The sequence below is a fragment of the Phoca vitulina genome, unplaced genomic scaffold (assembly GCF_004348235.1).
Source record: "Phoca vitulina isolate PV1807 unplaced genomic scaffold, GSC_HSeal_1.0 scaffold20, whole genome shotgun sequence".
Taxonomy (NCBI): Eukaryota; Metazoa; Chordata; class Mammalia; order Carnivora; family Phocidae; genus Phoca; species Phoca vitulina.
Genome location: NW_022589723.1, coordinates 1071623 through 1098818, shown reverse-complemented (window position 1 = coordinate 1098818; position 27196 = coordinate 1071623). Strand labels below are relative to the sequence as shown.

The window sequence follows — 27196 nt, the reverse complement described above, 5'->3', positions numbered from 1 at the left end:
ACCCCAAGGACAAAGGCAATCACGGGTGAGCATGATATTCGACGAAAGTGAGTCACAGGCTGCGGACAGTCTGAGTGAGAAGGGTCAGTCATCATATGAGGTCTCAGGACAGGGACACTAGGCACTCCCAGCTCTGGCTCTTCAGCTGTCTAACTCCCTGCTACACCTCCAGACCCTCCCCTTCTCAAGTGACCACTATCACTTGGACCAAGTCTCCTACCTAGAGAGGACTAAGACCACTCTGCATTTTCACCTCAACATCTCTCTCCTCCTCGTAAGGGAAACCCAGCCCTATACACAGCAAAGTCTCCCCCTGGGCAGAAACTCAGAGGATTACAAGGATTACAAAGAGGTCCCCGAATCAGGGTTTGGAAACAAGAAGAAACAGTCCAGACTGATGATGCAAGAGAAATGCATTTAAAAGCACTTTGAAAGTTGTAAAAATAATTACGTGTGTTTCCTGTACACATACACATACAAATGGAGGAAAGGTATGAGCATATTTAAAAGGAAGCTGCCCACTGCCCAGCAGTACCTGAGGCAGAAGCCAAGAGTTCTTTGGAGGTGGCCAGTCCCAACACGGGCTTCTGGTATCTGGACAAGAGCCAGAGGGACTGAAGGGAACTTTCCTGGAGAGCCCAGCCTCGCAGGGACCCGTCTTCTGCACCGCTCACCAACACCTTAGGGCTTAGCCAGACCAGTGCAGACACTGCTACATCTAGTGCTTGACGCTGAGCCCCCTGGGGACCTAGGGCATGTGGAAAAACCAAAGAGTGAGACACGTGGAAAGGGAGTTCAGGGTGGGGAGGCTCTTTCCAAAGGCTCGAACACCCCATCCCCTCTCCAGTACCTGAAGTGATTTTGTAGATCCTGATGCCATCTGCTCGGTACCCAACGGCCACCCGATCACCATCTGGGCTGAGAGCCACAGAGAGGGCAGGAGAGAGAGAAAGGGAACCTAGGCACCCCCGGGGCCGACCTAGAGATCCAGACCACACCTGAACCTGAGGGCCAAGAACAGGACTTAAAGACATACCACTTCCACCCCCAGAGTGATAGCCACCCCCATTAAAGTCCTCCTCCCCCCTAAAGTCCTTGCCTCTCTTCTCCTGAGGGCGGCCCATGCATACACCGCACCCCTCTCCCTGCAGCTTGCACCAGCGAAGCTCCTCCACAGTCTCCCCCACAAAGGCTCCACCCTCACCCAAATAGGCCTTTCCTCCCCCCTCCTCCTAACCCACCACCAGCACTCTGCCACCGGACCTTGCCATCCTGTCCAGCCGTCAGGAACTGGCGCCCAGCGCGCAGGAACCCGGCAGCAGCCACACTGCCATGGTGGGCAGGGAAGGCAGCTAGCCGTGCCCCCTCGAGCCAGGACCACAGCTCCACCATGCTGTCCAGCCGACCCACAGCCACAACCCGCCCAGGCACACTGAACGCCAAGGTACGGACAGAGGCCCCTGGGGCTCCCAGTTCCTACACGAGGAAGTAGAAATGGAACGTGAGGACCTACTCTCAACACAAACCCAAAGTGAAACACCGTGGACATCCGTCATCCCATATCTTCCGCTCCCACCCTCTTGGGCTTCCTCCCCCAGGGCGACACAGGACCTTCTCACCTTGGTAGCTTTAAGCCCATCCACATGGAAGAAGCTAAAGCTGCCAGCCCAGCTGCCTACAGCTATGACCTGCCCCTCTGGGTGGAAAGCAACGCAGTTCAGGGGCCGGGGACACGTGTGCTGGAAGGCCAGCTGCCCACGGACTGTGTCCCATAGCTGCAGGAGAGAGGAGAGAAAGCTAGGTGCCCAGGACAGATGCCTGACTTCTCAGTCCCGGAGGCCACCTTGTCCAGTCCCCTGCCCTCAGCAGGAAAGGCCTTCCCCAGGCCAAGCAGTCAGCAACTCTGCCACACGAAGAGAACAACTTCACGGGGCTGACTTGGCATTTAGGGCCACTTTGACTACCACTGCCCCTTGGTCATTACCTTTAGGCATCCCCCTAGGCACACGGTGGCCAGCAGCCGACCATCTGGGCTTAGGCAGCAGCCGGTGATTTGGAACTGGTGAGCACTGGTCTGGAGCACCCTATCCCAGGGAGACAAAGTTAGGCTTCTGCGACCCCCTGACCTCCCACCTCTTTCCCCTGCCCCGGGGGACTCCCGACAAGCAGGGAAGGCCCTCACTCCAAGACATGGGGGAGGGGCCCCTTACCGACAACCTTGCTGCAGGTCCCAGAGCTCCAGAAGCCCGTCAAAGGCAGTAAGAAAGAGGGCCCTGTCCGAGAGGAATGAGCAAGAGGAGACCCCATCGCAGCCGCTCACCAAAGACTTCTCCTCCTATGAGAACGAGCAGGGAAGCATGCTCAGGACATTCCCCTGACCCCCAGTGTCCAGCTACTTCAAGCTCCAACCAAAAAGGAGGCCAAGGCAAGACGGGCTGGAGAAAGGGTGGCCCTCTGGTCCCACATCAGGAGCACTTATTAAAAGTGAAAAGCTTTGCACCCCACTCCAGATGTAGGCCAAGCCTTGGTTCGAGTGGGGCCACATCTTCTCCCCTATGCCTAAGCTCATATGCATCCTCAAGTCACAGAAGATTCTGATGGGGCTGTATGTATGCATGCATATATACATGGCGGTAGGGGGTGATATGGGTGGGAGGCAGAGAGAGGGAGTGGCTGTGACTGTGGGACCCACCTCTCCAGCCTAATCTGCTGTTACCTTCCCTGAAGCATCCTCTGCTGCAATCATTCCCAGTAATTTCCTGGAAACATTCTCCCCTCTGCCGTTCACTCAACTGGAATGCATGCCCTTGCCTATCCCATGTTCTCCTGGAAGTACCCAATGCACTCAGCTCTTGTCTCCGTCACATGGCTATGTTTTGGTTCCTTTTCACCTTGTATGCCATATCTTTCAACAAAGCTGACCACTTGGTGGGCAAAGATGAAGTCCTAGCCCTGTGTTCCTTGCAATGCTGAATACAGTACAGCCTTAGTACAGCCTTGAATGGAAGGTGTGCAGCAAATAATTTGGAAGGCGTGATTGACTTAATACCAAGCCTTTGATCTGATGTGAGGGAAATACAAGTTGCTGAATCAAACAGGGTGATTACAGGTGGGGCTGGCTTGCTAAGGTCTTCAGGGCAGTCTGTGAGGCTTTTTCTGGAGGCAAACTCTGCCCACCTTGAGTGTCCTACCTGCCAGGTTCTCAGGTCCAACAGGTAAACCATCCCATTGGCAGTGCCCACAGCAGCTCTTTGCCCACTGGGGGAGAGGGCCACCGCTGTGGGGGATGAGGAAACTGCCAGAGACAGGCTGGAGCTAGAGAAAGAATAGGAAGAAAGGAAGGAAATGAGGAATTCAGGGAAGGAAGGGAACGGAAATTCACATTTGCATTCCTGTGCCTGAATCCCCCTCTCTTGATGGGGACTCTGGTCTGTCTTTTCTTCTCCACTTTCAGAAAGGGCTGTAGCTTGCTCTCTGGCGGGCTTACCAGCATCCGGGGCCATGGGCCTTACCTCTGCTGGCCCTCCACGGTGTGGGGTTTATTCAGCCATCGTAGCGTGAGCTGGAGGCGCCATCGCCGGGAAAGCTGTGGGGCCTGGAGGCAAACAGGCGAGTCCAGGGGCTGGTTGGCTGCCTGCTGGGGCAGGAGCAGGGGGTACTGGCTGAGGACTGGAGCCTGCTGCCTCAGGAACGTGTGAAACACAGCAGTGTCGGCCTCAGGAAGACTTTGTCTGTCTGCAGGGACTGAGGAAGCTGTGGAAAAGATGCAGAGCATCACTGGGGAGCCAGCCTGGACCCCCATTAACCCCAAGACCGAATACAGTCATATGATGTGTCTAAAATGTTAAGTCTTGAGGCCTTCTGGCCCTACTTCAGGAACACCTGTTAAAAGTACAAAGCTTTAGGCCCCACTCTGGACCTAGGGAACCAGAATCTGGGGACCCAGAGATCTGCAATTTGAACAACGTTCCCAGGTAATTTTATGCCTGTGAGAACCTTTGGTCTAAGAGATCTGGGCAGAAGGTCCCCCTGAAAATCACCTGCTTACCCTCTTGGCATTTTCAGCCTGGAACAGAAATTTAACTGTTCTTTGCGTTATACCTCCTGCCCCACCCCCAGCACACCCCCCATGAACACACCCAGGAGGCCAATATCTCAGAGAAGCCACTGACTTATCTCACCATAGAGGGCATGGGCCTCCAGGAGCCGAGAGAGCAGACCCAGTTCCAGGTGTGCGGCCACCACATGGAGGTTGGTAAGGAATTTTGCAAGAAGGCCATGGTTCCCGCTCTGGAGCTGGGAAGGTCAGATTGGACTCATTAGGATGTGAAGAGGCAGGTGAGAAGGAAGAGTCTAGTTCTAGGCCCTGCCTGTGCAGCCAGGACCTCGACCTAGGAGCTGGGACAAAGGACCTGGAGGAAGAGGGCAGGAAAACTGGACGGAGAAAGGTAGAGAGGGGTCATGGCAGTGGTGACGGTGGTGGTGGTCAAGGGGGATCGGGGTCTCAGAATAGTCAAAGCAGTTGCTTGGGAGAAGGTGCCTATGGGATCTCGAGACTAACCAGGTGGTAAGGCAGATCTGCCAGAGCCTCAGGTAGGCAACTTCGGAAGGTGCCTGAGGCATCAGGGTCACAAGTCTTCCAGAGTTGAGCTGCAGGTGTGGGTCACAGAACAGACATTAAGATGGGCTCAGCCCTAAAGCATCTCCAAAGATCGCATGCCACAGGTCACAGCAAAAGCCATGCACACACTGGGGTGGCAGGTAAGAGGGCCAGCCGAATGGGAGCACCAGTGGGTGGCCCTGGCCTCCAGGTGTAGGCCCCACTCTCAGTGCCCCGGGGCCGGTTCGGGCCAGTTCGGGCTACAGTCACCTGCAACGAGGATGTGTGCCGTCTTCTCCAGCCCCGGCCTCTTCCCATATCGGCATTTAGCTGCTGTCCTCAGGGGCCCGGCAGGGAGGCAGAGCCGGGCACCAGCACGCTCCAGGGGGCCCTCCCCTAGCAGACTGTCCTCATGTGAGGGAGAGAGGGCAGGCAGGAGGGCAGAAGGCCTGTCAGTGAGCACCGGGCCTAGCTGTGGGCTCCCACGCCCACCCACAGAGTGGTAAACTGAGTGGCAGCCCATTCGGGTCCCGGGGGCTACGCCCAGGGAAGGATGGGATGAAGAAAGGATCACATGGGGCCCTGGCTCAAAGATGGGAAGGCAGAGGAGGTCGGTGGGAGCTCAACTGGGGGCACCTGTACCTGCGCAGACTCTGGACGAGGTAGGCAAATGGGCCCATGGGGTAGGGGTCCCCACTGTTACCAGCTGCCACTGCTTCTTCCCAGCTCTTGGACCCCCTGGGAAGTATCCGCCAGGCACTCAGCACACCGTGCAGCTGGTCCACAGTCAGACCTGAAAACCCCAGCTCTCTGAGGCTCTCACCAAACCACACAGCATACCCCTCCCATGACACCTGGTCCTCCTCACGCCACTCACTGAGACCCCAAACGAGCCAATGTCATCGAACCCCTGCGCTCTCAGTCTCCCATCCCACCCCAACCACTGACCACTACGTGTGGCTTCAAGGGTGGCCAAGGCTTGGGGAAGGACATCGGGGCCATGCTCTTGCTCCAGGGTGCCCAGGATGTGCTGCAGCAGCAGGGGGACAGTGGCAGGCAGGGTCCGGAGTGTCTCAGACACCTGGGAGAGGAGGGAGACTGGGCTTCAGTCAGTGGGCGGGGAGGAGAAGAGGCGGCTTTCATTGTGGGGAGGGGAGTGGGCAGCAGGAGGAACCGTGGGAAAGGATGAAGAAAAGAAGAGAAAAGGTCGGGGAGGAGGGGGTAGGGGTGAGCTGAGCATGGGGAATGGTGATCACAAGGTGGCACAGGATGAGGGTAGGAAAAGTAGAGGGATGGGGGTGAAAGAAGCTGAATGAAGAATGGGAAGTGGATTAGGACTGAGAAAATGAGGGGTGAGGGTTTACGTCCCCAGCCAACCTGCTCATAGAGCGTGAAGAGCCTCAGGTGATCGGTGGCCAAGCGCAGGTAGAGCGGCAGGGAGGACCCCCGCTTCACCAGCAGCAGCCGCATCTGACAAGACAAAGGGGACTCAGCGCGGGGAGCAGAGAGCCTGCCACGGCCAGCCGTCAGCCCCCTGAGCTCCACCCCAAGCGCCAAGCCCACTGCAGGGTAGTGCCTCCTCTGAGACTCCCCAGCAGGCGTCACCTGATGACCTCACCTCAGAACACAGCCACCCCTTCCCTCCGCTGCTCTGCCAACCAGCCCCCCTTTCTGGAAAGCTCCCATGGTTCAGCCTACCCCACCCAGTGACCACAGCCTTACGCCTCCCCTCACGGGGACAGGCCCTGGGAGGCCATTCGCCAGGGGGAAAAGGCTGGTTGGTATTATAAGGATTCCCAGTTATCTTATCAACAGCTTCCCCCTGGCACAGAGCTCCTTCAGAAATGAAGAAGCAGGGCTGCACAGGGTCCTCACACCCACCGGCCCTGGCCTACATCCAACCTGGTTGTTAAAAGGTGACTCCTCCAGCCGCTTCCCGTACAGAGCCAGCTCTTCTCTCACCAGCCGGGCCCGGGCAGATGGCTCCAGAGGCCCCAGGGCCACCACATGGGCACCTTGGCTCTGCTCAAGGGTCTCCCCCAGGCCCGCATCAGTAGACATGCTCAGTACCATATGCACCCGCTGTGATATTTGGGCAAAAAGAGAAGGAGGTAGAAGGAAAAAGAGAAGGACAATGTGGGAGAGGCCCCCTTCCCCACTACTGCTCCCACCCCCACCTCCTTCTCAGAACTCACCGGGGGAAGGCTCTTCGGGATCCAGTCTGAGACTGGCTGCCCATGCTGACCCACCAACCTGTCAGCCCCATCGACGATCAGCACCAAAGTTTGGCCACTTTTCAGGGACTGAGCATACTCAGGCAGCAGCCTCTGCTGGAGCTCCCATACCAGGCCCCTGTGTGTGCAGGGTAAGGACTGGGGTCAGGAGGAGAGGGAGACACATGGGTGGTGTCACGTGGCATCAACAAGGCTGGGCTAATGGGGGATACGCACCGGTAGGTGGTGGGGAGGGCGCTCGGCTTTTGCAGTTGGCTATGCAGACAGGCACAGAGGCGTCTGAGCAGAGTGAGGGCAAGACCCTGGTCTGGGCGGGCCCCTGAAAAGTGGAAGAAGACTAAGGGGGCCACCTTGGCCCCATCGGGAGCCTGCAGGGCTGACACAAGAGATGCCTGCATGGAAAGCAAAGAGAAAACACAGTCACATTTTCCATGCACGACCCCATGTGGCCCACTTCCTTCGCCCACACGTTTCCTTCCTCCTGCCCAGGGCTCTGAGACTATGTACCAGGAAGGCCGTCTTGCCCTGTCCTGACTGCCCAGTCACCAGGCTCAGCCTCTCTCGGTGCAGCATTAGCTGCTTCACCGTGTCCCGAAGAAGGTGCGGTCGGGCAGGACTCGGTGGGTTCTGCAGCTGCTGGAAGGTGGCCTGGACCAAGTCATCATCTGGGATGGACGCTGGCTGTTCCAGCTGGGCCCCAGGCTGAGGGCAAATGGGACAGTAACTGACAATGTTTCCATGCCCTTAGGACCCCCAGGCCTGAAAACTCACAGAGCCCCCACTGAGTTACTTCCCACCCAGGACTACCCAGACCACCCTATACCCTCTCCACTCCTCTGGCCATGGGTGCTCCTGCTGACCTGTAGGTAAAGCTTCTGGATCATATTCCACACATCCTGCAGAACCAACTGCCCAAACTCCTCCAGACCCCCAGCATAGGGCCGGCCAGCTGCCACACCCCCCCACTCACAGGGGTATCTGTGGGCAAAGTGAGCACAAGCGGAGTCAGACTGCGCCTGGCTCCCCTCCCCACATCTCTCCCTGCAGGGGCTCTCTACCTCCCCCAGCTCACCTGCGACAGGTAATCCCTCGCTGTCTGCTCAGGAAGCTCTTCAGTTCTGAGATCCGATGTGCAGCCTCTTCAGACTCAGAAGTAAAGTCAGATTTCCATGCATCCGGCACAGAGCTGACCCCCAAAGATAACCCAAGAGTGGAGCTACGCTCAGACGCCAGCCTCTCTTCACCCCCAACCATCAGACCTGGCTGTGGTTCCCTGAAACTCCACAAATGGAGATCTCCTGGCTTCAGCGGCAAGGCTGATTTGGTGCCATGAGGCAGCTCTCTGAGCCCCGTGCTCTCTTCCAGCCTCCTGCCTCCTACACTCTGAATGCTGGGGAGAGAAGATATGGCCACCGAGCTGCGAGGCCCAGAGGCGACAACAGGTACCTGAGGAAGCTGGAATCCCGGAAGTAGATGAGAGCTTGGGCAGAGGGCTGCAGGCGCAGGCCCCGGTCCAGGAACTGCATCACCTCCATCTCTGTCACAGAGCGGCCTGGAGGGTACCGCTGGGCCTGCGGGGAGAAGGCAGAGGACAGATGGGTTCGGTCCCGGGTCACACTAACCCCTCCCTCGAGATGTGCAAAGGTCCCAGGCCTCCTGCATCTCAGTAATGATCCCTCCCCCCAGACACAAGCCAATAAAACCCAGCAAAGAGCTAACATTTATTGAATGCCTGTCGTGCGTTGAGCATTTTTAAAAACAGGTTTCCAATTCTCACAGTAACCCTGCAGTATAGACACCACCGTTCCGCTTCAATACATGGGGGAGTTAAGGCTGGGTTAGGATAAGCCATGTCCCACAAAGTCACACAATCTGTAACTGACAGAAGGGAGATCAGAACTCAGATACGTCTGATAGCAAAACCTAAACAGACCTACCCTCTTACCTCTCGCTTCCCTTGGCCAACTGAAAGATACTTCTCAAAGGAATCCCCTCATCTGGGACTTGGCCACTTGCACAATCTTCTGCCTGGGATTCACTTCAAGTGTCAAGGAGCTGCCTGTCCATAGTCCCAAGGTTCCTGACACACTGGGGCTTCTCTCCACCTCTACCCCAACCTTTGTTTCCTCCCCAGACCCTGCTCCAACCTTGCTGTCTGCCTTACCCAGCGGAAGTGAGGATGGTCAGGGAGGTTGTAGTTGGGGGGAACGTAGCCATAGCGGGAGCCCAGAATCCCCACAAACAGCTGTGCATTCTCCACCTCCCCCAGGCACACTTCCAGTTGTCTGCAGACATGGTTATGGAGGCATCAGATCAGGGGATACAGGTACAAATAGGAAGACAGGGCCGTGGCTCACAACTGAGCAAAGCGGAGACAGGCTGCTCTTGTTAGCATCCAAAGAGCTTCCCCTGCCCTAGGCCCTCAGCCTTCCTTGCAGCCTCCACCCTACCCATGTCAGTTCTACCACTCAAGCCCCTCGTCCCTGACCTGGCTCCTCTTCTCTGTGGCCCCCTCACCTGTTCCTACGGGTCTCCTCCTCAGTGACGCCCCAGCGCAGGTCGATGGCATGAAGGCTGATGTGGTGGGGGGCCGCTCGGGCCTGCAGTGCTGGCAGCACGGATCTCAGCAGCAGGTCCCGCTCCCCGTGCATGTCCCGGAAAGTGGAGGAAATGAAAAGCCGGACGCTGTGCCATCTGGGGGTAAGCAGAGGCCTAGGCTCAGTCTAGGGATGGGCCTCACAACCCAATTCCACAGATGCGGCTGCGATCACCCTTCAGCACAAGGCAGCACAAGTAAGGTAGGACGGACAGCAGGGGGTGTCCAGTGGGCCTCAGAGCCTCAACTGCAGAGCCCTGGAGCTTAAACCCTACTTGCCATTTCTCATGCACCCTCCTTGGTCAGCTGATTATTAGACACTTACTATTTGCCCACGGTGTGCTCGTGACGACACGGTGAGGAAAGCACAATCATTATCTCTATTTTACTAATCGAAAAACTAAAGCTTTAAGAAATGAAAAACAACTAGCCCAAGATTCAAGCTACTATTTGGCAAAGCTGTGATGAGAAAGCCGGAACCTATTCTCCTGAGCCCTCTCCTTGAGCCCGCCTCACAGTCTGACCCCCTTCCCCAGTAGAGAGAGGAGCATGCTCACAAGGTGACAATTTCCTCTGTCAGAGAAATCCTTACCTGGGAAACCAGAAGCATACCTCAAGCAGCATCTCAACAGCCAGAAATGCAGCCACCTGCCCATAGCCTCTCCCAATTCACAAAGGCAAAGAAACATAGACTAACCCAGGCTGGGAAACCGGAGCCAAGGGGCTTAGAGCATTTTCTTCCAGTGGCCGGAGAGACAGGTCCCCTGTCTTTCCTGGGGGTGGTGGAATCTTGAACATTTTGTCCATTTGGCCCACATGTTCTAGAAGACGGGAGGCCCCACGCTCAGCAATGAACCTGACATAAATGTGACCAAATAAATAAGAGCGAATACCAGTGGCAGAATCAGATCTTCCAAGGGGGCAGGGGACAAAGATACAGCTAGGGAAGGTCACCCAGTTAACTGGAGCTCCTTAAGGAGACAACCATAAGCAGGGAATGTAGACTTAAAATAAACCAGAATGCAGAACCAAGGGGTGAAGGAAGAGAGAAGAAACCCAGCTCTAGTCCCTCCTGCTATGCATGCTTATCATGGGCTTTCTTTGGGCGAGGGGCAATTAGGCTGGCAAAGGTTAAGATTAAAGGTTAAAGATTAAGGCCATCAGCTCTGTATCAGCCATAAAAGTTCCTTGGAGAAGGAGGAATGGGCACGAGTCTTCCTAATAGCAGCTGGGGGCAGTGGAGGCATACAAAGGAAAAGGTAGGAGAGAAAACAAGTAAATGAGAGAACATGGAGAGAAAGACAAAGCAAAAAGATTTCTGTAAATTTGGTGTCTATAAATAAATTTAGCATGAGACTTCCTCTGGATCAAGAATGGAACAGAGGCCACAAACAATGAACAGAAATAAAAAAAAAAAAAAAAGAATAGAAATTATGTGACCAATTCTTGAGTTGTTCCCTTAAAAGCAAACAGTGCAACCTCCCCTGTCCCTTTTCCTTCTTCATACTAGATGTCATATAAAAATGAGGGCTGGAGCTGGAGCAGCTGTCTTGAGCCATGAGGTGAAAGCAGAGTATTTGAGGATGACGGAGCAATAAGATAAAAGGTGCTGGGCCCTTCTAGCACTGTTGCTGCTATACCAGGACAGCTGCAACAGAGGAATAAGCTTCTATCTTGCTTAAAAAGAGAAGTAAAGGGAGTAGAAGCCAGGTAATCTCTGAAAGATGTTCTAACAAAACCCCCAACCCCTTCAGTGTCCATTCTGTACTCACTTCAGGATCCCGTCAGTGTAGCCTGAGAGTGTCACGTTATTGGGATTCGAATCTGGTAATCTGGCAAAGGAAGAAGCAGCCACTACCCATCAGAAACCGTGCCAGGAACACAGGGTCACTGCTCTCTAGGATGGATACCCCACTTCTGCACTTTTAATAGGGGTACGTGCTAGGCTAGGGCTGGGGTGGACCCTCACAAAGGGGCATGGAGCTAGGCTGAAGACTTCAGAGAAGGCTCTAGTACTTAAGAGCCAGAGACAGGGACGTGCCTGGTGAGTGGGAGTGTCCCGACTACAGTAGGGGTAGAGAGGAAGTCTGGAAACCTATCTTCTGGCACTGGACAAGGAGTCTGAGCATCCTTACATGTTATATGTCCTTTCCAGGGGGACAGCAACAAAGAGGCACTTGGAATTCACATGCTGCCAGAAAAGCTGTTTGGCCTCATCTACCAGTCTGTTATACATAGTGTTGCCAAAGAGGATGACCCTGTCCACCTGTAAGATGAAAAGGAAGGAGCAGAGGGACAGAAGAAATGCTAATAAACTCAGGATATCAAAAGAAGAGCTCCCTGGGGATTAGGGGATTAGGACAGCTCTGAGGGGAATGGAAATTGCCTCTCCAGAGAGCATTTAGGATTGAGGAAACCACTACACCCTGACACGGAGGGGCAAGAAAGTGGGGGAAGGGAGGTGGTGTGTTGTAACTGGCTCATTCAGGCTCACAGAAGCTGACTGATAAATTTTTAGGGGGGCGCTTGTGCGGCTCAGATGGTCAAGCGCCTGCCTTCGGCTCAGGTCGTGATCTCCAGGTCTGGGGTGGAGCCCCGCATCGGGCTCCCTGCTCAACGGGGAGTCTGCTTCTCTTTCTCCCTCTCCCCTCTGTTTGTGCTCTCTCTCTCTCAAATGAATAATGAATAAGTAAAATCTTTTTAAAAAATATTAAAGTAATTTTTTAGGAATTTTGTGAGCCAGTTGTTAAACATGGCCACTATTAAACATTAAATTGTATAAAAAATAAAGGCAACAAATACTCAAAACTCATCACTTCCTAATTATTTTACTACATTTTACCATTATCTACTCTTGGTCTTATTTACATCTGTTGTATCTATGTCGTAGAAATACCATGTAATGGTGTGCTACTGAGCATCACTTCCCAACTCTGTTCACTGATGAACTCAGCTATGATAGGAGTATTTAACACCACAGAAATTAGCAAATGCTATTAACCAAGACTTATCTTTTCCGGAGAGCTGGTTGTGAAGCATTTACCAGCGTACCACTGGGTAGAGTGCTACAGCCAGCTAGGAGTGGATGTGGGTACGGTACGTAGTTTGAAAGACAACCTCTGAGAAATCAGAGCCATCAGTTGTGGAGGGCAAAGTAAGAAGGGGGCAAGGGTTTCTCAGGGACTGGGAAGTACTCACAGGAACTCTTTGGGCAGCCAGAGACAGCAGGTACTTCCCAAAAGTGTTCATGGACAATTCACCCTCTTCACCCAAATCCTGAAGGAAAGAGTCTCATGTTCCTTGCTGGCACGGGAGATGGTCAGTAAGCAACAAACACCACTTTTTGCTTGGGAAATCTTCAGAACTATCTATATCCAAGCCTTTCCTGATTTATCAGGCTGTGTCCAGGACTGGGTCCTTCCTGCCTTTCTGTATGGTGCGGGTGGGTGTCTGACCTGGACCTGAGCCTGGAGCGTGCGGGCAGTCTTCAGGATGCCTTCTTCTGCCTTAAGAACTGCAGTCCTTATAGTGCCTCCTCCACACAGTAAGAGATCCACCTGCTCCGCCCGTGCAATCATCATCCCAATCAGCAGCAGCACATAGTTTATGGGGGGCTGATTGGACAAACATCACAGTGAAATACAGCTCCCCTCACCCCTCACCCCCACTTTTTTTAAGTAAGCTCCATGCCCAACATGGGGCCTGAACTCACCACTGTGAGATCCAGAGTTGCATGCTCTACCAACTAAGCCAGTCAAGGCAGCCAGGATTTTGAAACCAGGCTCCCCTATTTTGAAACCCACCATTGCCCATCCAGCCCTGGAGGTCAAACACCTCCATTGGTTGGGGAAAAGGGACAAAATCTCCAGTTAGGAAGAGACAGCTTCAGCAGCTCTCAGGATGAGCTGGCCAGGGAGGAAGGTGGAGAAGGGCCAGGATTCCTGCCCACATTCAACACTGGGATGTAGGGAAGTAAAAATGAGATATACTTTGGTGACAGAAATATAGAGAGAATTAAATACCAGCCAAATGTGAAATACAGAAGTATGATAATCCATGAACAGGCTTGAGACCACATTCTAGGAACTGTCCTTAGGAACCAAGGCCCGATACTGAGAAGCAAATGCATGCCATTTATTTCAGTTCTGAGTACTTCCTTGGGAAAACCGTGTCTGGGAACAGGATAGCTCTCAGGATCCCCAGCATCCTACTAACCCCCACCTTTTAACTTTTTTTTTTTTTTACCCCTTGTAGGTTGCTCTTCCGACAGAGCTCATCTGTCCCCATGTCCCTCAGATAGACCAAGATGGTGCGGCCGGGCAGCAGGGGCAGGTTGTGCTTCACGGAGATGTTCACGGCTGTCTCCAGGGCCTGCCGGTACCGAGCCAACATCTCACTATCATATTTTCCCCGTCTGCTGGCAGAAAAGACACAGACAGAAGGGCTCAGGGGCTTCTCTGTTTGCCACCTTGAGGCAGACGGGAAGATGAGAACTTGGCACTCCAGTACTGAGCGTTCGCGCCCCTGCCACAGCCCGCCTCCACGGCTGGTAGGGGGGACTGGGGCAGAGCTTCCAGGCTTCCATTCCAAAGGCCTCTACTAACCCATTCTCATGGCAGAAGAGGGGAAGTCATCTGGAGACTCACTCTCTGAAATCACTTGCCACACTTCCCACATCAATCCATACCTACTTCATGAGGCAAGACTTAACTGCTCCATATTCTTTAATTATATTTTAAAGAACAAATACTAACTCCTATTCTGAAAACTGGAAATTAAAGAGGAAAGAAGGGAACATTCATCCCACCTTTCCAGTAGAATCTTTACTTCAGGGTAACCGAATAGTTTAAGTTAATAGGACAGGTTCTTTCTAGAGTTCCAGCTAATAAATATGGGGAATGATAGAAAACTCCCACTCTAGAACTGCTAATGAAAGAACTGGTTCAGGCAAAGATCACCAATGGATGAACCATCAACTTACAGTGAAGAGATCAGGCTATAATCACTTAAAAGCATGGATCAGTCTTAGCATCACTATGAGTAGGACCACCAGATCTTTGGTGCTTCCTGATCCTGTATCTTATTACAGGGTTTAAAAAAAAAAAAAAAGTCTGGTGGTCTCACAGTGTACAAAGGATCCCCTATGAAATATTCTTGCAAGGAAAAAAAAAGTGAAATCTGAAGCTATATTAGCCTTCAGAGTTAATGCCCTCAGCACATGAAATAGAGAAACAAGTTAGAAGACACCATGAGGAGGTTGACAAATCCAGAATGTGGGACACTCTGCAGGGTCCCTGAAGCCAGTTTCCAGAGTAAGTCAATAGCATGAAGACAATGAAAATATTAAAATAGATATAAGAGACTTAATAATCAAATGTAATGTGTATGCCTTGTTTGGATTCTGATTTGAATAAAATTGTGAAATCATACTTTTGAGATGATTGGGAAATTTGAATATGGACTAGATAATAAAGGATAATACCAAGCAATTATTATTATTATAATTATTAGGTATATTAATGACATTCTTTTTTTTTTTTTTTAAGATTTTATTTATTTATTTGAGAGAGAGAATGAGACAGAGAGAGCATGAGAGGGTCAGAGGGAGAAGCAGACTCCCTGCCGAGCAGGGAGCCCGATGTGGGACTCGATCCCAGGACTCCAGGATCATGACCTGAGCTGAAGGCAGTCGCTTAACCAACTGAGCCACCCAGGCGCCCTATTAATGACATTCTAACTACATAATAAAATGTATTAAGAGACACATGTGAAATAGGAAGGGATGAAATAAAATGTATCCTATTATTCGGCATTTGTTCTTAAAAACACCTTCCCAGAAAAAAGAAGAAAGGGACCACTAAAAGAACTGTGATAAAATCTAGATAATCACTGAATGTGGCTAACAGTTTTATGGGAGTCCATTATACTATTCTCATTATTTGTGTGCATGTTTAAAATTTTTTCATAATAATGTTTTTAATCTAGAAAATTCAGTATTCTCTACCAGTGCTATCCAATAGAATTAAGTTACAATTAATGAAACAAAACTAAAATCACACATGTAACTAATAAAAGTTTTTAGTAGCCAGAGGAAAAAAGTAAAAATAAACAGGAGAAATTAACTTAATATGACATTTGATTTAACATATCAAACAATTTTCATTTTAACACGTAATTAATACAAAAGTTACGAAGGAGATATTTTACATCCTTTTTCATACTGTCCTCAAAATCCGGCACATCTCAGTTCCAAATAGCCAAGTGTGGCTAGTGGCTGCTGAACTGGCCAGCGAAGGCATGTTGTTTGGACTGGACCCCAGGCTTGACTTTTAAGTGGCCCCGGTTTCAGCCACAGATTCATTAGTAGGTTAGATGAGCCCTGCATTTGTCTTGAACGAAGATCCTGTTGAAGCATCTAAAGGACAGAGTGCTGGGACTAAGAACAGGTTTTATGTCTGACTGAGCCTGCTCGGTGATAACTATCTTTATATGTATAAACAAAAAAAAAAGAAAGAACGAAAGAAAGCAAATGGGTTGGAAAGTAAAGACGGAGAGAGAGAGAAACAAAAAGAACAAACAGACACCATGGAGAAGAAAGAGACACAGAACCAGAGCAGGAGCAGAGAACACCAGCGTACACTAAGAGAAAGGAGAATGCTGCACAGATTCACAGAACCCAAAGAAACCAATAAAACAATCCCAGATAGGGGTGCCTGGGTGGCTCAGTCGTTAGGCGTCTGCCTTCAGCTCAGGTCATGATCCCAGGGTCCTGGGATCGAGCCCCGCGTCGGGCTCTCTGCTCCGCGGGAAGCCTGCTTCTCCCTCTCCCACTCCCCCTGCCTGTGTTCCCTCTCTCGCTGTGTCTCTCGTGTCAGATAAATAAATAAAATCTTTAAAAAAAAAAAAAAAAACAATCCCAGATAATAAACTGGAGGCCCAAATACAGTTTTTTTCTCATGATTTCTCCATAGGACAATGTTAAAGGCAAGGTTTGCTATACAAAGACAGTGAGCCACTGGGGCAAGCATGTCTTCACAGAATAAAAGCTGGGGTTCCCAGATGACTCCCAAGCCCTGTAAGGACACCTCTTGTTGCCCACCCTTTGTTCCCAGATAGCATAGCATGCACACGCGCGTGCACACACACACACACACACACACACACCCGGCCTTTTGTATTTTCAGCTTTTCCCACTTGAGCTGCTCATATATCACCGGTATCATCATTGTTGTCCGAAGTTTCCGACGACTTGGGTTGTGAGGATACCTCCGATAGGTCCAATTCTTGTCCTTTTTTGCATTTCTAGTCATTATCGAACGTATCAGCTTTGTATTGGAAGGCAGTGGCAATGCTATGTGGCGACAGATAAGTAAGTGAGTCAATGTCTATCAGCTTCTGTTCCCTCCTTATGTCCTCCCACCAATACCTGTCCTAAGCCCTGACCCTTGAGCTGGCAATTGTCTGACTTCTGCCCACCCCACACCCTGAGACTGGAAGGCAAGAGGCTGAAACATACCAATGCTCCTAGTTCATCTACTCTCAGACTCGAGACACAAACAGGATTCAGAAGATAGATGATAATACCTTTACTTTTGAGTCGGGCCTCAAAGTTATTGATGGAATCATGGGCATTAAGGAATCTGAATGGAAACTGCCGACTGTGGATCACCGAATTCTGGAAAGCAAGGGAGGGGTCATGAGCAACATATCAGAGAGTGTGGGGGCGGAGCTACTCAGGGGCCTCGGGGACCAGGAATAGGAGATAACCACTCTATTAGATTTGTGGGAAAGTGAGGAAGGATAAAATGGATATTAGAGAAGAGATACAGAGAAAGGTGGAGAAGAAGAAAGAAAAAAGAAAGCTGTCAGGTGAGAATATGGGAAGAGGGAAAGAAGGGAGAGCAAGTAATGGAAGGAGGCTGGTTTCTTTTATATCAGACTCCCTCTGAAGTCAGTTACATCACAAAAGTGCCTCTTCTTGGTAAGTCAGTGATCCAAGGGAAGATCTTATACTTGAATCTCTGGGGCTTATCTCCCCAGATCTGTCTGCCCCCTATCCATATCTCCATACCTGTTTACAGCCCACATGGAAACAGCTCGTGGCCATGACCTTCCCCAGCCACGAGGAAGATGCAGCAGCATCTCGGCACCCACCTCCAGTCCCCCTGCCCCTCACACATACCTCATGCTGGAGTCTCTGGAGTACAAGCTCGTGGTGGCGGGCGCTGATCCCAACCCGCAGCAGGTTGCACAGATTCCGAAGCATGGCCATGAAGGGAAGCTTCCCATGGTCTGTGGAAGGTCAGGTACAGGGTGAGGAAAGCAGACAAAGGATGAGTGAGAGAGGTCACAGAGCAGAGCAAGAAGTTCAGAGGCCACATAGAAAATTCAGGATGGAGGGAGTGAGGTACTAACATATGATCTACCCTACTCAAAATGTTTTAGAGGTCTGGAAAGATAAAAACAGGATTGGCCTAAAGTGTGGAGCAAGATTTATTAAACACTGTTTACGAGATTGCTGTTTGAATAAACAACCCCTATTATTATTTTGTCTGCTGGTCCAGCCACGAGATTGGGCTCAACTGGCAAAATATATTCTCTAATCTAGAGTAATGATTTCCAAACATTTTAGATGGTGAAACATGAAATTTCCTAGTGTATGTTTATTTATTTATAAATTGTATACATGTAGTGTAATCATCGGGTTAATATTTCGAGGCACAACATAACCTAAGGTAAGGCTCACCTTTAATAATAGTGTATGTAAATTCATATTTCAAATAATCTTCCTGGTAATTTTTAAGTTTTCTGGCAAACTTCTTGTGAGATCTGATTAAACAGTCATTATTTTTCATTGAAATGAAAACACTTGCGCTAAAGCAGAATTTCACCCCATCACTTTCATATTGTCCGTTTGTTCTGTGATATTAGTATCATCTTCAAATCATAGTTTCTTAATAATAATGTCTTTAAGGCCTATGTCCATTTTAGATGGTTAGTTAAGACTGAATAATAATTCTAAATCCACTTATAATTCAAGGATAAGTTTGGTAAGTCATTATGCAGAAACCAAAAAAGAGTGAGGGGCTCTGTGGATGTCCTTGTACTGTGGAACCCATACTCTTCCTCCACAAACCTGAACTCTCATATGTGCCGTGTACCATACGACACACGGACTAAGTGACCATAGGGGTGTGATCTGTATGGTTAAATATTGGGAAAATCCTTTCTTTTAGACAAGGGAAACCATAACTAGGAGGTGTGATATTTTTCCTGGGTACCCCCAGAGGTGGATTCGGACCACTGTAGAGACATGGCATATCAGCCCCCAGCCCCACCCCCAGGCACTAGCAGCAGCTTTTGTCAAGAGAGTGGTGGTGCCTTTTTTTAAGGTGATGTAAGTCTCATTGGAATTACAGCTAGAAGCTTCCAGCCTTCTGGAAGTCCTGCGGTTCCCGAGTCATAATTCTGTTCACAAGCTGTATAGAACAATTAGGTTGTGTACACCATGTAAATGATGGGTGACAACTCAAACTATTACATCCTTTGTCAGCTCATAAATTGTTCTCAACTGTTGCTACGTATGAGAGGTTTTCTAGATCATTTAGATAAGAAATTAAGTCCAATATCATATAAATAAATTGAACATTTATCCTTCAGACTGAGAAGTTCACTGATTTCATTCAAAAAAAACTGTTAATGAGGGGTGCCTGGGTGGCTCAGTCATTAAGCATCTGCCTTCGGCTCAGGTCATGGTCCCAGGGTCCTGGGATCGAGCCCCGCATCGAGCTCCCTGCTCAGCGGGAAGCCTGCTTCCCCCTCTCCCACTCCCCCTGCTTGTGTTCCCTCTCTCGCTGTCTCTCTCTGTCAAATAAATAAATTTTAAAAATAAAAAAAAAACTGTTAATGAGTTATTAATGAGCCCTGTGTTCTCCAAAGAGGGGTCTGTATATCTAATTATATTTTGTCTTATATTTTATTCATATATTTATATTTTTTATATTTTATTTTTTATACATACTTTCAGATCTATATTTATAAAATTATATTTTATGTATTTCCTAAAGTACATAATTCTTTAGTACATATATAAAATTGTTTAAATTATATATACACACATTCTGATGAATTCCAAAACTTTTTTTGCAATATATGATCAAAAAACTCTGGAGACCAGTGGATTAGACTATGGGCATTAGACTCAGCCTACACTTAAAATGAATCCTTGAACACTGCATCAAGAACTAATTATGTACTATACAGTGGCTAACTGAACATAATAAAAAAAAAGAAATCTTTACTGCCTAGAACACTTACGATTCCATTAATATTAAACTACATGCAAATGAAAAAAAATAAAATAAAAGCTCTATTGAAGTTGAAAAAAAAAAAGACTCAGCCTAGATAAATGACACAATTTTAATTTTCAAGGGCAGAGGGAGGAAGTAGAGATGACACATACCAGGATCAGCTACACATCCTGGCTGCCATCCCAGCTACTTTATCCTGTTCCACCCAAGGTATCAAATGTTGGGGAAGAGGCTGTCAGGCATGGGTGTGTGCATGTGTGTGTTTTTTTGGTTTTTTTTAGAGATTTTATTTATTTATTTGAGAGAGAGAGAGACAGTGAGAGAGGGAACACAAGCAGGGGGAGTGGGAGAGGGAGAAGCAGGCTTCCCGTGGAGCAGGGAGCCCGATGCGGGGCTTGATCCCAGGACCCTGGGATCATGACCTGAGCCGAAGGCAGACGCTTAACGACTGCGCCACCCAGGTGCCCCGCATGTGTGTGTTTTAATTCCCATGTGATTCTGATGCTATACCCCCAGCGACAACCACAGAGTGAGGGCAGTGACAGATAAGCAGCTGAGAATTCAGGCTGCCCTGAGCACAATCCGCACGTGGCAGTTCGCAGAGAAAGAGATTAGAAAAAAAAACAAAAAAAACTGGGGCTTCTGAAAGTCACAAACTCTACAGCAAGATGTTTTTCAACAGATAGAACTTGACTTGAAATTTTCAAAGATGAAAGAGGACATAAAAAAAGACAGAACAGAAAGAGCCTTGTAGAGTTAAAAATAAATTAACAACAACAATAAAAAGAGACAAAGAGAAGACTGAAATAACTTGGGCCTCCCGATTTAATTTTTTTTTTCTCTTTATCAGTATGGGCAAATTACCTAAAATGTCCATGTCCTAACTACGGGTTCCTGCAGAGATTCCAATATGCCAGTCCTCCCTTGATTGGATGACTTACCCAGTATGATACAGGTGAAATCAGAGAGAAGGTACCACTTTTGTCCTGTGTTCATCAAGGCTTGTGCATCACCTACCCACATCGGGAATAATGATCTCCCTATGATGCCAGAGCCACTCAAAGCGGGCACCACCAGTCCGCTTGGGCGTGGTCGACGGCAAACCTCACAAATCCAGTCACTTTCAGTGAGGCAACCACCGGGCAAGAGAATAACTGTATCACGCCATGGAAATTAAGTCAGGGTCCAACATGTAGAGGTGTGAATGGGGAAGAGAGGAAGGGAATATATGATCAAAGTTACTCTACCAATGAGATCCTCCCAGACAGAAGCTTTGTTCCCCCGCAGGCTCAGCTCCCGCTCCCAGGTCTCTGGCCGAGGAAGCTTCATCCGCTTCCCAGCTCTGCTAGAATCCCATGGCCCAGGGAGGCGACTTCGAGAAAACATTTGTAGGTTGGAGGGGTACCTGGGACAGAAGAGGAAAAGCTTATCATTTCAAAGCCAGCTGAAAATAACTCAGAAAAGGAAAGGTCAGTCAGTCAAAGCCAGTGCTTGCCCCTAATGTTGCTGGGGTCAGAACTACAGGCGCCAGGGCCGTGGAGGCTGAAAAGCCACGGGGTCACCCAGGTGGAAGGGGTGTTCAGGGTGTGTCTTCTCACCTGTAGCCCAGCAAGGCTTGGACGTGCTGAGCAGGCTCCCGGATGTGCAGTCGCTGTACTAACTTCTTGAGAGTGAACCTCGGCTGCTTCTTTTTCTCTGGCACTGCGTTGTAGGTCTCCTCAAACTGTGGAAATATCCCCCAAGTCCCACAGCGGTCATTTAATCTACAACCATAGTCACTTGCTCCAGAAATCAGAACCGCAGACCTCCTATACCTATGAGGTAATTTCTTCCCCCAAAGTAGATGTGGGCAAAGAGCAGGAATAGGGGGCAAAAGTCTCCCCCAGGGAGCAACAAGCGCTCCTGCAGTGAGCATACCATAGCAGCTCTTTGGGGTCACTGTGTTTCACGTACACAAGATTGAACTATCAATAGTTAACATGGGATAATTGGCTTGTGAAAAACAAGATGGGGATGGAATGAACAGAGAACATCTTGTTCTCAGAGGGAGGGAAAGGAAAAGCAGCTTTTATTTAAATCACTGAGACTTGGAGGAGGAGATAAATGGAGGTATCAGCACAATGCAAGCTGGGAGGAGTGAAAAAACTGAAAGAAGTTGGCTTTCTATGGTATCTTCCATGGTAGAATCTTCTATGGCAGAAGAGCTAAGTTTGGGATATATTATTAGGATGAAGAGAAAAGATCAGTTGACCAATTGAGAATGTGTTCTCTTGTAACACCACCATATTATTTTCCTAATAATCTATTTTAATGATAATGATGTTGGTGGTAGCTAACACTTATTAAGTGCCAGGTATTGTTAGAAAGACTTTAAATTCAGGGAGCCTGGGTGGCTCAGGTCATGATCCCAGGGTCCTGGGATCAAGTCCCGCATTGGGCTTCCTGCTCAGCAGGGAGTCTGCTTCTCCCTTTCCCTCTGCTCCCAACTCATGCTCTCTCTCTCTCCATCTCTCTCTCTAACAAAAATAAAATCTTAAAAAAAGTACTTTAAATTCAGTAACTGATTTAATCCTCGCAAAAACCCAATGAAGTACCCAATGAGGTGCTGCTATTATCTCCATTTTATATCTGAGGAAACTGAGGTAAGACAGGGTAAGTCATTTGGCTACGGTTGCATAGCCAGCAAGTGGTGCTGGTGGGGGGATTCAAACCCAGGTCTAAATCCTGATTCTATGCTCTTAACCACAAAGTGCAGTGCCTTATTTGTCATTAATGCAAAAGGGTTGGTTCGGGTTTTTTTTGTTTTTTTTTTTTTTTTAAAGATTTTATTTATTTATTTGAGAGAGAGAGAACGAGAGACAGAGAGCATGAGAGGGAGGAGGGTCAGAGGGAGAAGCAGACTCCCCGCCGAGCAGGGAGCCTGATGTGGGACTCGATCCCGGGACTCCAGGACCATGACCTGAGCCGAAGGCAGTCGCTTAACCAACTGAGCCACCCAGGCGCCCAGGGTTGGTTCGGTTTTAAAACCTCCCATGGAAGGTAGATATTTCATACTTTATTTATTTATTTATTTGAGAGAGTGTGTGTATGTGCAGGGGTGGGCGGGGAGCAGAGGGAGAAGGAGAGAGAACCTCAAGAAGACTCCCTGCTGGGGCGCCTGGGTGGCTCAGTCGTTAAGCATCTGCCTCCGGCTCAGGTCATGAGCCCAGGGTCCTGGGATCGAACCCCACATCGGGCTCCCTGCTCGACGGGAAGCCTGCTTCTCCCTCTCCCACTCCCCCTGCTTGCATTCCCTCTCTCGCTGTCTCTCTCTGTCAAATAAATAAATAAAATCTTCAAAAAAAGAAGACTCCCTGCTGTGTGAGGAGCCCAACACACGGGGCTCGATCCCATGACCCCAAGATCATGACCTGAGCCAAATCAAGAGTCAGAGGCTTAAGCAACTGAGCCACCCACGTGCTCCTATTTCATACATTTTTAACTTACTTATCCAGCTGGACATGCCACCTGTCAGTAAATACCAAGGCGAGCAAAATGGGAAATAAAAGGAGCCTTTCCCAGTGCTCTCAAACCTGACCCTACAATCACAACTGAGAAATCCCCAGGTAGGAAATTGGCATGTGCGTACCACACCATTAGTATTTCTTTTCTTTTTTTTTTTTTTTTTAAGATTTTATTTATTTGACAGTGAGAGAGACAGTGAGAGAGGGAACACAAGCAGGGGGAGTGGGAGAGGGAGAAGCAGGCTTCCCGCAGAGCAGGGAGCCCGATGCGGGGCTCGATCCCAGGACCCTCGGATCATGACCTGAGCCGAAGGCAGCCACTTAACTGACTGAGCCACCCAGGCGCCCCAGCCATTAGTATTTCTAAACCAAATGGAATTCCATGTCTAAATATCAGCTCAGAAAAGGTTTTACATGCACATATGGAACCCCAGAACAAGGCACTCACCTTCTTCTGTTCATCTTTAAGAGGCCTAAGGTACCTCGGCAAATATTTTTGTGTCTCAGAAAATGGGCGCCCTGTCTTCTGTAGGGACAGGAGAAGCAATTTCAAAATGGGAAAAGGAACTCGTCCTTGGAGAGAGCCATTCCAATAGTTCCAAAAGCCCCTCTCTACCAAAAAGGAAGCCAGCCAAGAAAGAGGTAGGCCCTGCCCTCTCTGCCTCCTGAGCTCTACTCGGCTCCTCTGCCTTTCTCTGACTCCTTTATTTCTGGTGGAAGGAACATGTCAGATGCTTAGTGTGGGATCCCCCAGGGTCAGCATGTTCCTTTGACCGCCCCCCCCACCCCGCCTTTCCAGAGACAAGGGGCCTGGCCTGTGAATGACCAGGTTGAGCAGGGACTGACTGGAGGGCGGGGAGGCGGGCGGGGGCGTCTCTTGGCCCGGTGCTTCCAAGGGTTGTACTTAGCCAGCTGGTACTCATCAAACTGGGCAAATTTGTCAGTCATGGCAGCACGCAGGCAGGCAGGCAGGGGCGCCAGCTTGTCCTCCTCTCCTCCAGCCAGGTTCTACCAGAGAGGGAGGAAAGACCATCAGGAGTGAGACACAAACCAACCCTCTAAAACAAGGCCAGACCACTTGACAGGGTTAAAGGAGAGCACAGAAGAAGGAGGCGGTTTCCAGCCCCAGCTCTAAAGTGATCATTTCCATGATCCTGGGCCAGTTGGCAGACTTCTCCGATTCTCATCTCCTACATCGTAAACACGAATAGGACCAATTTTTCTCCAACTGTGGTCCAGCTCTTCACAGTCGCCTTCTCCCTACTGGGCAACCCAACCCGATCCGGGGAGAAGCTGTCCTGTCTGGGAAGCAAAGCTGGAGACAGCTGAGGGGAGGCGAAACTAGATGAGAATTTTCCACAGGGATGCAATGAGCAAAGAAGAGGCAAGCAGTGAGAGCCAAAGCTCAGGGCACGGAGTGCCATACCTGGTAGAACTCGGCTACCTGGATCCAATCAGAAGGCAGCTGGACAATGGCACAGAAATAGCGTCGCAGGTGGGGGCGGCAGAGTGGCAAGAAGGCAGCAATGGCCAACACTTTGTTGGCCACAGTCCGGCTGTTCAGCTGCTGCCTGGCGTACAGAGATGCCTAGGGCACAGGGTGGGGACAGTTGGCATCTCAGCCACTTGTCCCATAGCATCATGTCCTAAACTAACTTGCTCGCCTAATCCGCCTGCATAAAACCTTCCCTGACCCCTTCACATTGTCTATAAAATAGAAAGCGCAAGCCTCCTGGCTTGGCACGCTACGTCCTCCATAATCTAGCCCTTATCCACCTTTGCATCATGGCTTCTTCTGAGTCTACTGATCACCTCCCAAGTCAACCAGGTACGTAGAAGGCTTCCCACCATCAAGGTCTATTGAAAATTACCCAGGGTTCAAACTGCTGATTAAACCTGCCATCTTCCAAAGCTTCATAGAAAACCCTCCCCCACCATTTCTCTGCTTCTGAAACATTCACTACCTACTACTCCGTTTGCATTTATGTGATACTTGGGAGTGTTCTGCTTCCCTAACAATATCATAAGCTCCTTAAGAGCCAGAGCCAAGTTTCATTATATCTGTTGAAATGACCCTCAAGGCCTAGCTTTGTGTACTTAGCCTGTGTACTTACTAAACAAATGAGCCCTAGTATATTCTTTCCCAATCTCATCTTCCCCTGCTCCTCAGAGAACCCCAGGGACTAGCCCTCAGACTCACCCAGAGATCCTACTCCCTTCCCACCAAGCTGGCCACCACCCCCCTCCCACACCATGGCCACAGTTCCTACCTCCCAGCTTCCCATTCCCATCCATCCCCTCCTTCACACCACAGTACCTTAAGGATGAACTCAGGCTCCAAGGGGGCAAGTTCACTACAGACTTCAAAGAGAGTACCCGAAGTCGGGTCAGCTGCATCTTCTATGTTTACCTTTGATGTCAGAGTGGAGCACAGCAAGCTTATGAGAACCATCTGAGAATCAGGAAAGAGAGGGGAGAAAGGATGAAAGAGGTAATGAGGACCAACTCAAGGCACCCACTCAGGCCGATTTATGAAATCAAGAGCAGAGAGAAATGACCCCACATTCAGAAAGATGTTTGTCCAACTGCAAGGTTAGAAAAGGTGATTAGGGAGTGAGAAATAAGAGCTGGGTGATGCCCCCTCCTTCCCCTTCCATCTGTGGAGGGGATCTGGTTCAGCCTTTGGTCACCACCCCTCCACACCACCTCACACCCTGCTCTCCACCATCATCAACCTCTCCCCAACTCTGGAACTTTTACCTTCTTGTCCTTAAGGGCCTGGTCAGTGGGCCCAGGATGAGATTCAGAGTCCCCAGCGGTGAGCTTCAGGACAGGCTCCTCTACCTTTTCCTCCTCTCCCAAGCTTAGATTATAAAAAGGCATTTGAACTTCTACCCATTCCTCCTCTTCCGGCATTTTCTCTTCGGAAGAGGAACAATGACCCTGAGGACAGTGGCAGTTATTAATCACATTGACATATCCGAAGGCAGATCTCTCAAACATAGACAGATCTGAAGGTAGATCCCAGGCACAGGAAGAGTCTACATCTGTCTTCCAGCACCGAAACTCCTCCTCCCTCCCCCTTCACACGCCAGCATCCAACTCTCCTGGCTGACGGAGTGACACCTCACTGTCACACACACCCAACTCAACCTTCTGAGCCTTCGCTCAGACGCTTTGGGATCTTCCCCTGCTGTCATCTCCTTATTGATGCCACAGCCTAGGAGCCTGGGGCCCCTCACAACACACCTCCTATGATACTATTAAGATATTCCGGGTTCAGAAGAAAAAGGGCCAAGTCCCAGATCAATCCCCCAGCAACCGTGAGCTGCTTAACTTCTGAGTCTCAGCTTCTTCACTTCCTACTACCTACTTAATGGTGCCATTAGAAGACTAAACGGATAATATATATATGGCTCTTTGCAAATCGCAAAGCCCTAAATAGATGTAAGATGGCACTAGTAATCCTGACAATGACCCTCTGAGATAGATTTTCATTGACCACATTTTAAAGGGGAAGAAATCAAAGCTTCAAAAGCTTAAGTCTTGGCCAAGGTTGTATGGCTTATGGTTGGCTGAGACAGCATAGCCTTTGCCTCAGTCTGAATCCCAAGTCCATACAGAAGGAATGTGTGTTTGTCTACCGATTCTGCCCTGTGTGCTAAGTGTGTTTGTACAGACGTGTACAAGTGGACATACGTTTACACGTGTACATACAGGGAAGTGGGCCCGGAATAGCAGATGCATCTCCTGCTTGATAAAAGCGCTTGATGGGCTGCTACTGCAACACCATGCTGCCCCTGCTCCTGAGCAGACGCTTTCTAAGGACAGGGCCTGTTTTGGCTCTATTGTCCAGAATATCTGAACTTGATATGCAATAAAAGTAATGACGCTGAAGAAGACAGCCCAAGAGTCAAGGGCACCTCAGGAAGAAGCTCTGAGGACAAAAGTTA

At 49.7% G+C, this 27196-nt stretch overlaps 1 protein-coding gene across 3 annotated transcripts in view; it reads right to left on the bottom strand.

Moving 5' to 3' along the window:
* The window catches only part of TEP1 (telomerase associated protein 1), a 37198-nt gene that overhangs the window by 6950 nt on the left and 3052 nt on the right, over positions 1–27196 (bottom strand). For 2 of the 3 annotated variants that reach the window (XR_004301026.1, XM_032417438.1), the window contains exons 3-41: positions 26004–26186; positions 25561–25695; positions 24670–24831; positions 24090–24251; positions 23692–23769; positions 21339–21463; positions 20988–21145; positions 17613–17722; positions 17015–17105; positions 16595–16781; positions 13676–13847; positions 12886–13044; positions 12629–12706; positions 11566–11696; positions 11203–11262; positions 10128–10286; positions 9352–9528; positions 8999–9119; positions 8281–8405; positions 7907–8020; positions 7695–7812; positions 7342–7536; positions 7051–7226; positions 6796–6952; positions 6503–6682; positions 5978–6070; positions 5549–5681; positions 5243–5393; positions 4871–5004; positions 4562–4650; positions 4182–4296; positions 3513–3753; positions 3192–3315; positions 2211–2335; positions 1985–2084; positions 1620–1775; positions 1264–1476; positions 851–1004; positions 536–748 (exon numbers count right to left, since the gene is read on the bottom strand). Coding sequence is in view for 2 of the 3 variants with exons in the window: in XM_032417438.1 (XP_032273329.1) it covers positions 536–748; positions 851–1004; positions 1264–1476; positions 1620–1775; positions 1985–2084; positions 2211–2335; positions 3192–3315; positions 3513–3753; positions 4182–4296; positions 4562–4650; positions 4871–5004; positions 5243–5393; positions 5549–5681; positions 5978–6070; positions 6503–6682; positions 6796–6952; positions 7051–7226; positions 7342–7536; positions 7695–7812; positions 7907–8020; positions 8281–8405; positions 8999–9119; positions 9352–9528; positions 10128–10286; positions 11203–11262; positions 11566–11696; positions 12629–12706; positions 12886–13044; positions 13676–13847; positions 16595–16781; positions 17015–17105; positions 17613–17722; positions 20988–21145; positions 21339–21463; positions 23692–23769; positions 24090–24251; positions 24670–24831; positions 25561–25695; positions 26004–26186 (5554 nt within the window). In the remaining variant the exon portion in view is untranslated. The remainder of the gene's footprint in view (positions 1–535; positions 749–850; positions 1005–1263; positions 1477–1619; positions 1776–1984; positions 2085–2210; positions 2336–3191; positions 3316–3512; positions 3754–4181; positions 4297–4561; positions 4651–4870; positions 5005–5242; positions 5394–5548; positions 5682–5977; positions 6071–6502; positions 6683–6795; positions 6953–7050; positions 7227–7341; positions 7537–7694; positions 7813–7906; positions 8021–8280; positions 8406–8998; positions 9120–9351; positions 9529–10127; positions 10287–11202; positions 11263–11565; positions 11697–12628; positions 12707–12885; positions 13045–13675; positions 13848–16594; positions 16782–17014; positions 17106–17612; positions 17723–20987; positions 21146–21338; positions 21464–23691; positions 23770–24089; positions 24252–24669; positions 24832–25560; positions 25696–26003; positions 26187–27196) is intronic. The other variant, XM_032417439.1, reaches the window with a different exon arrangement.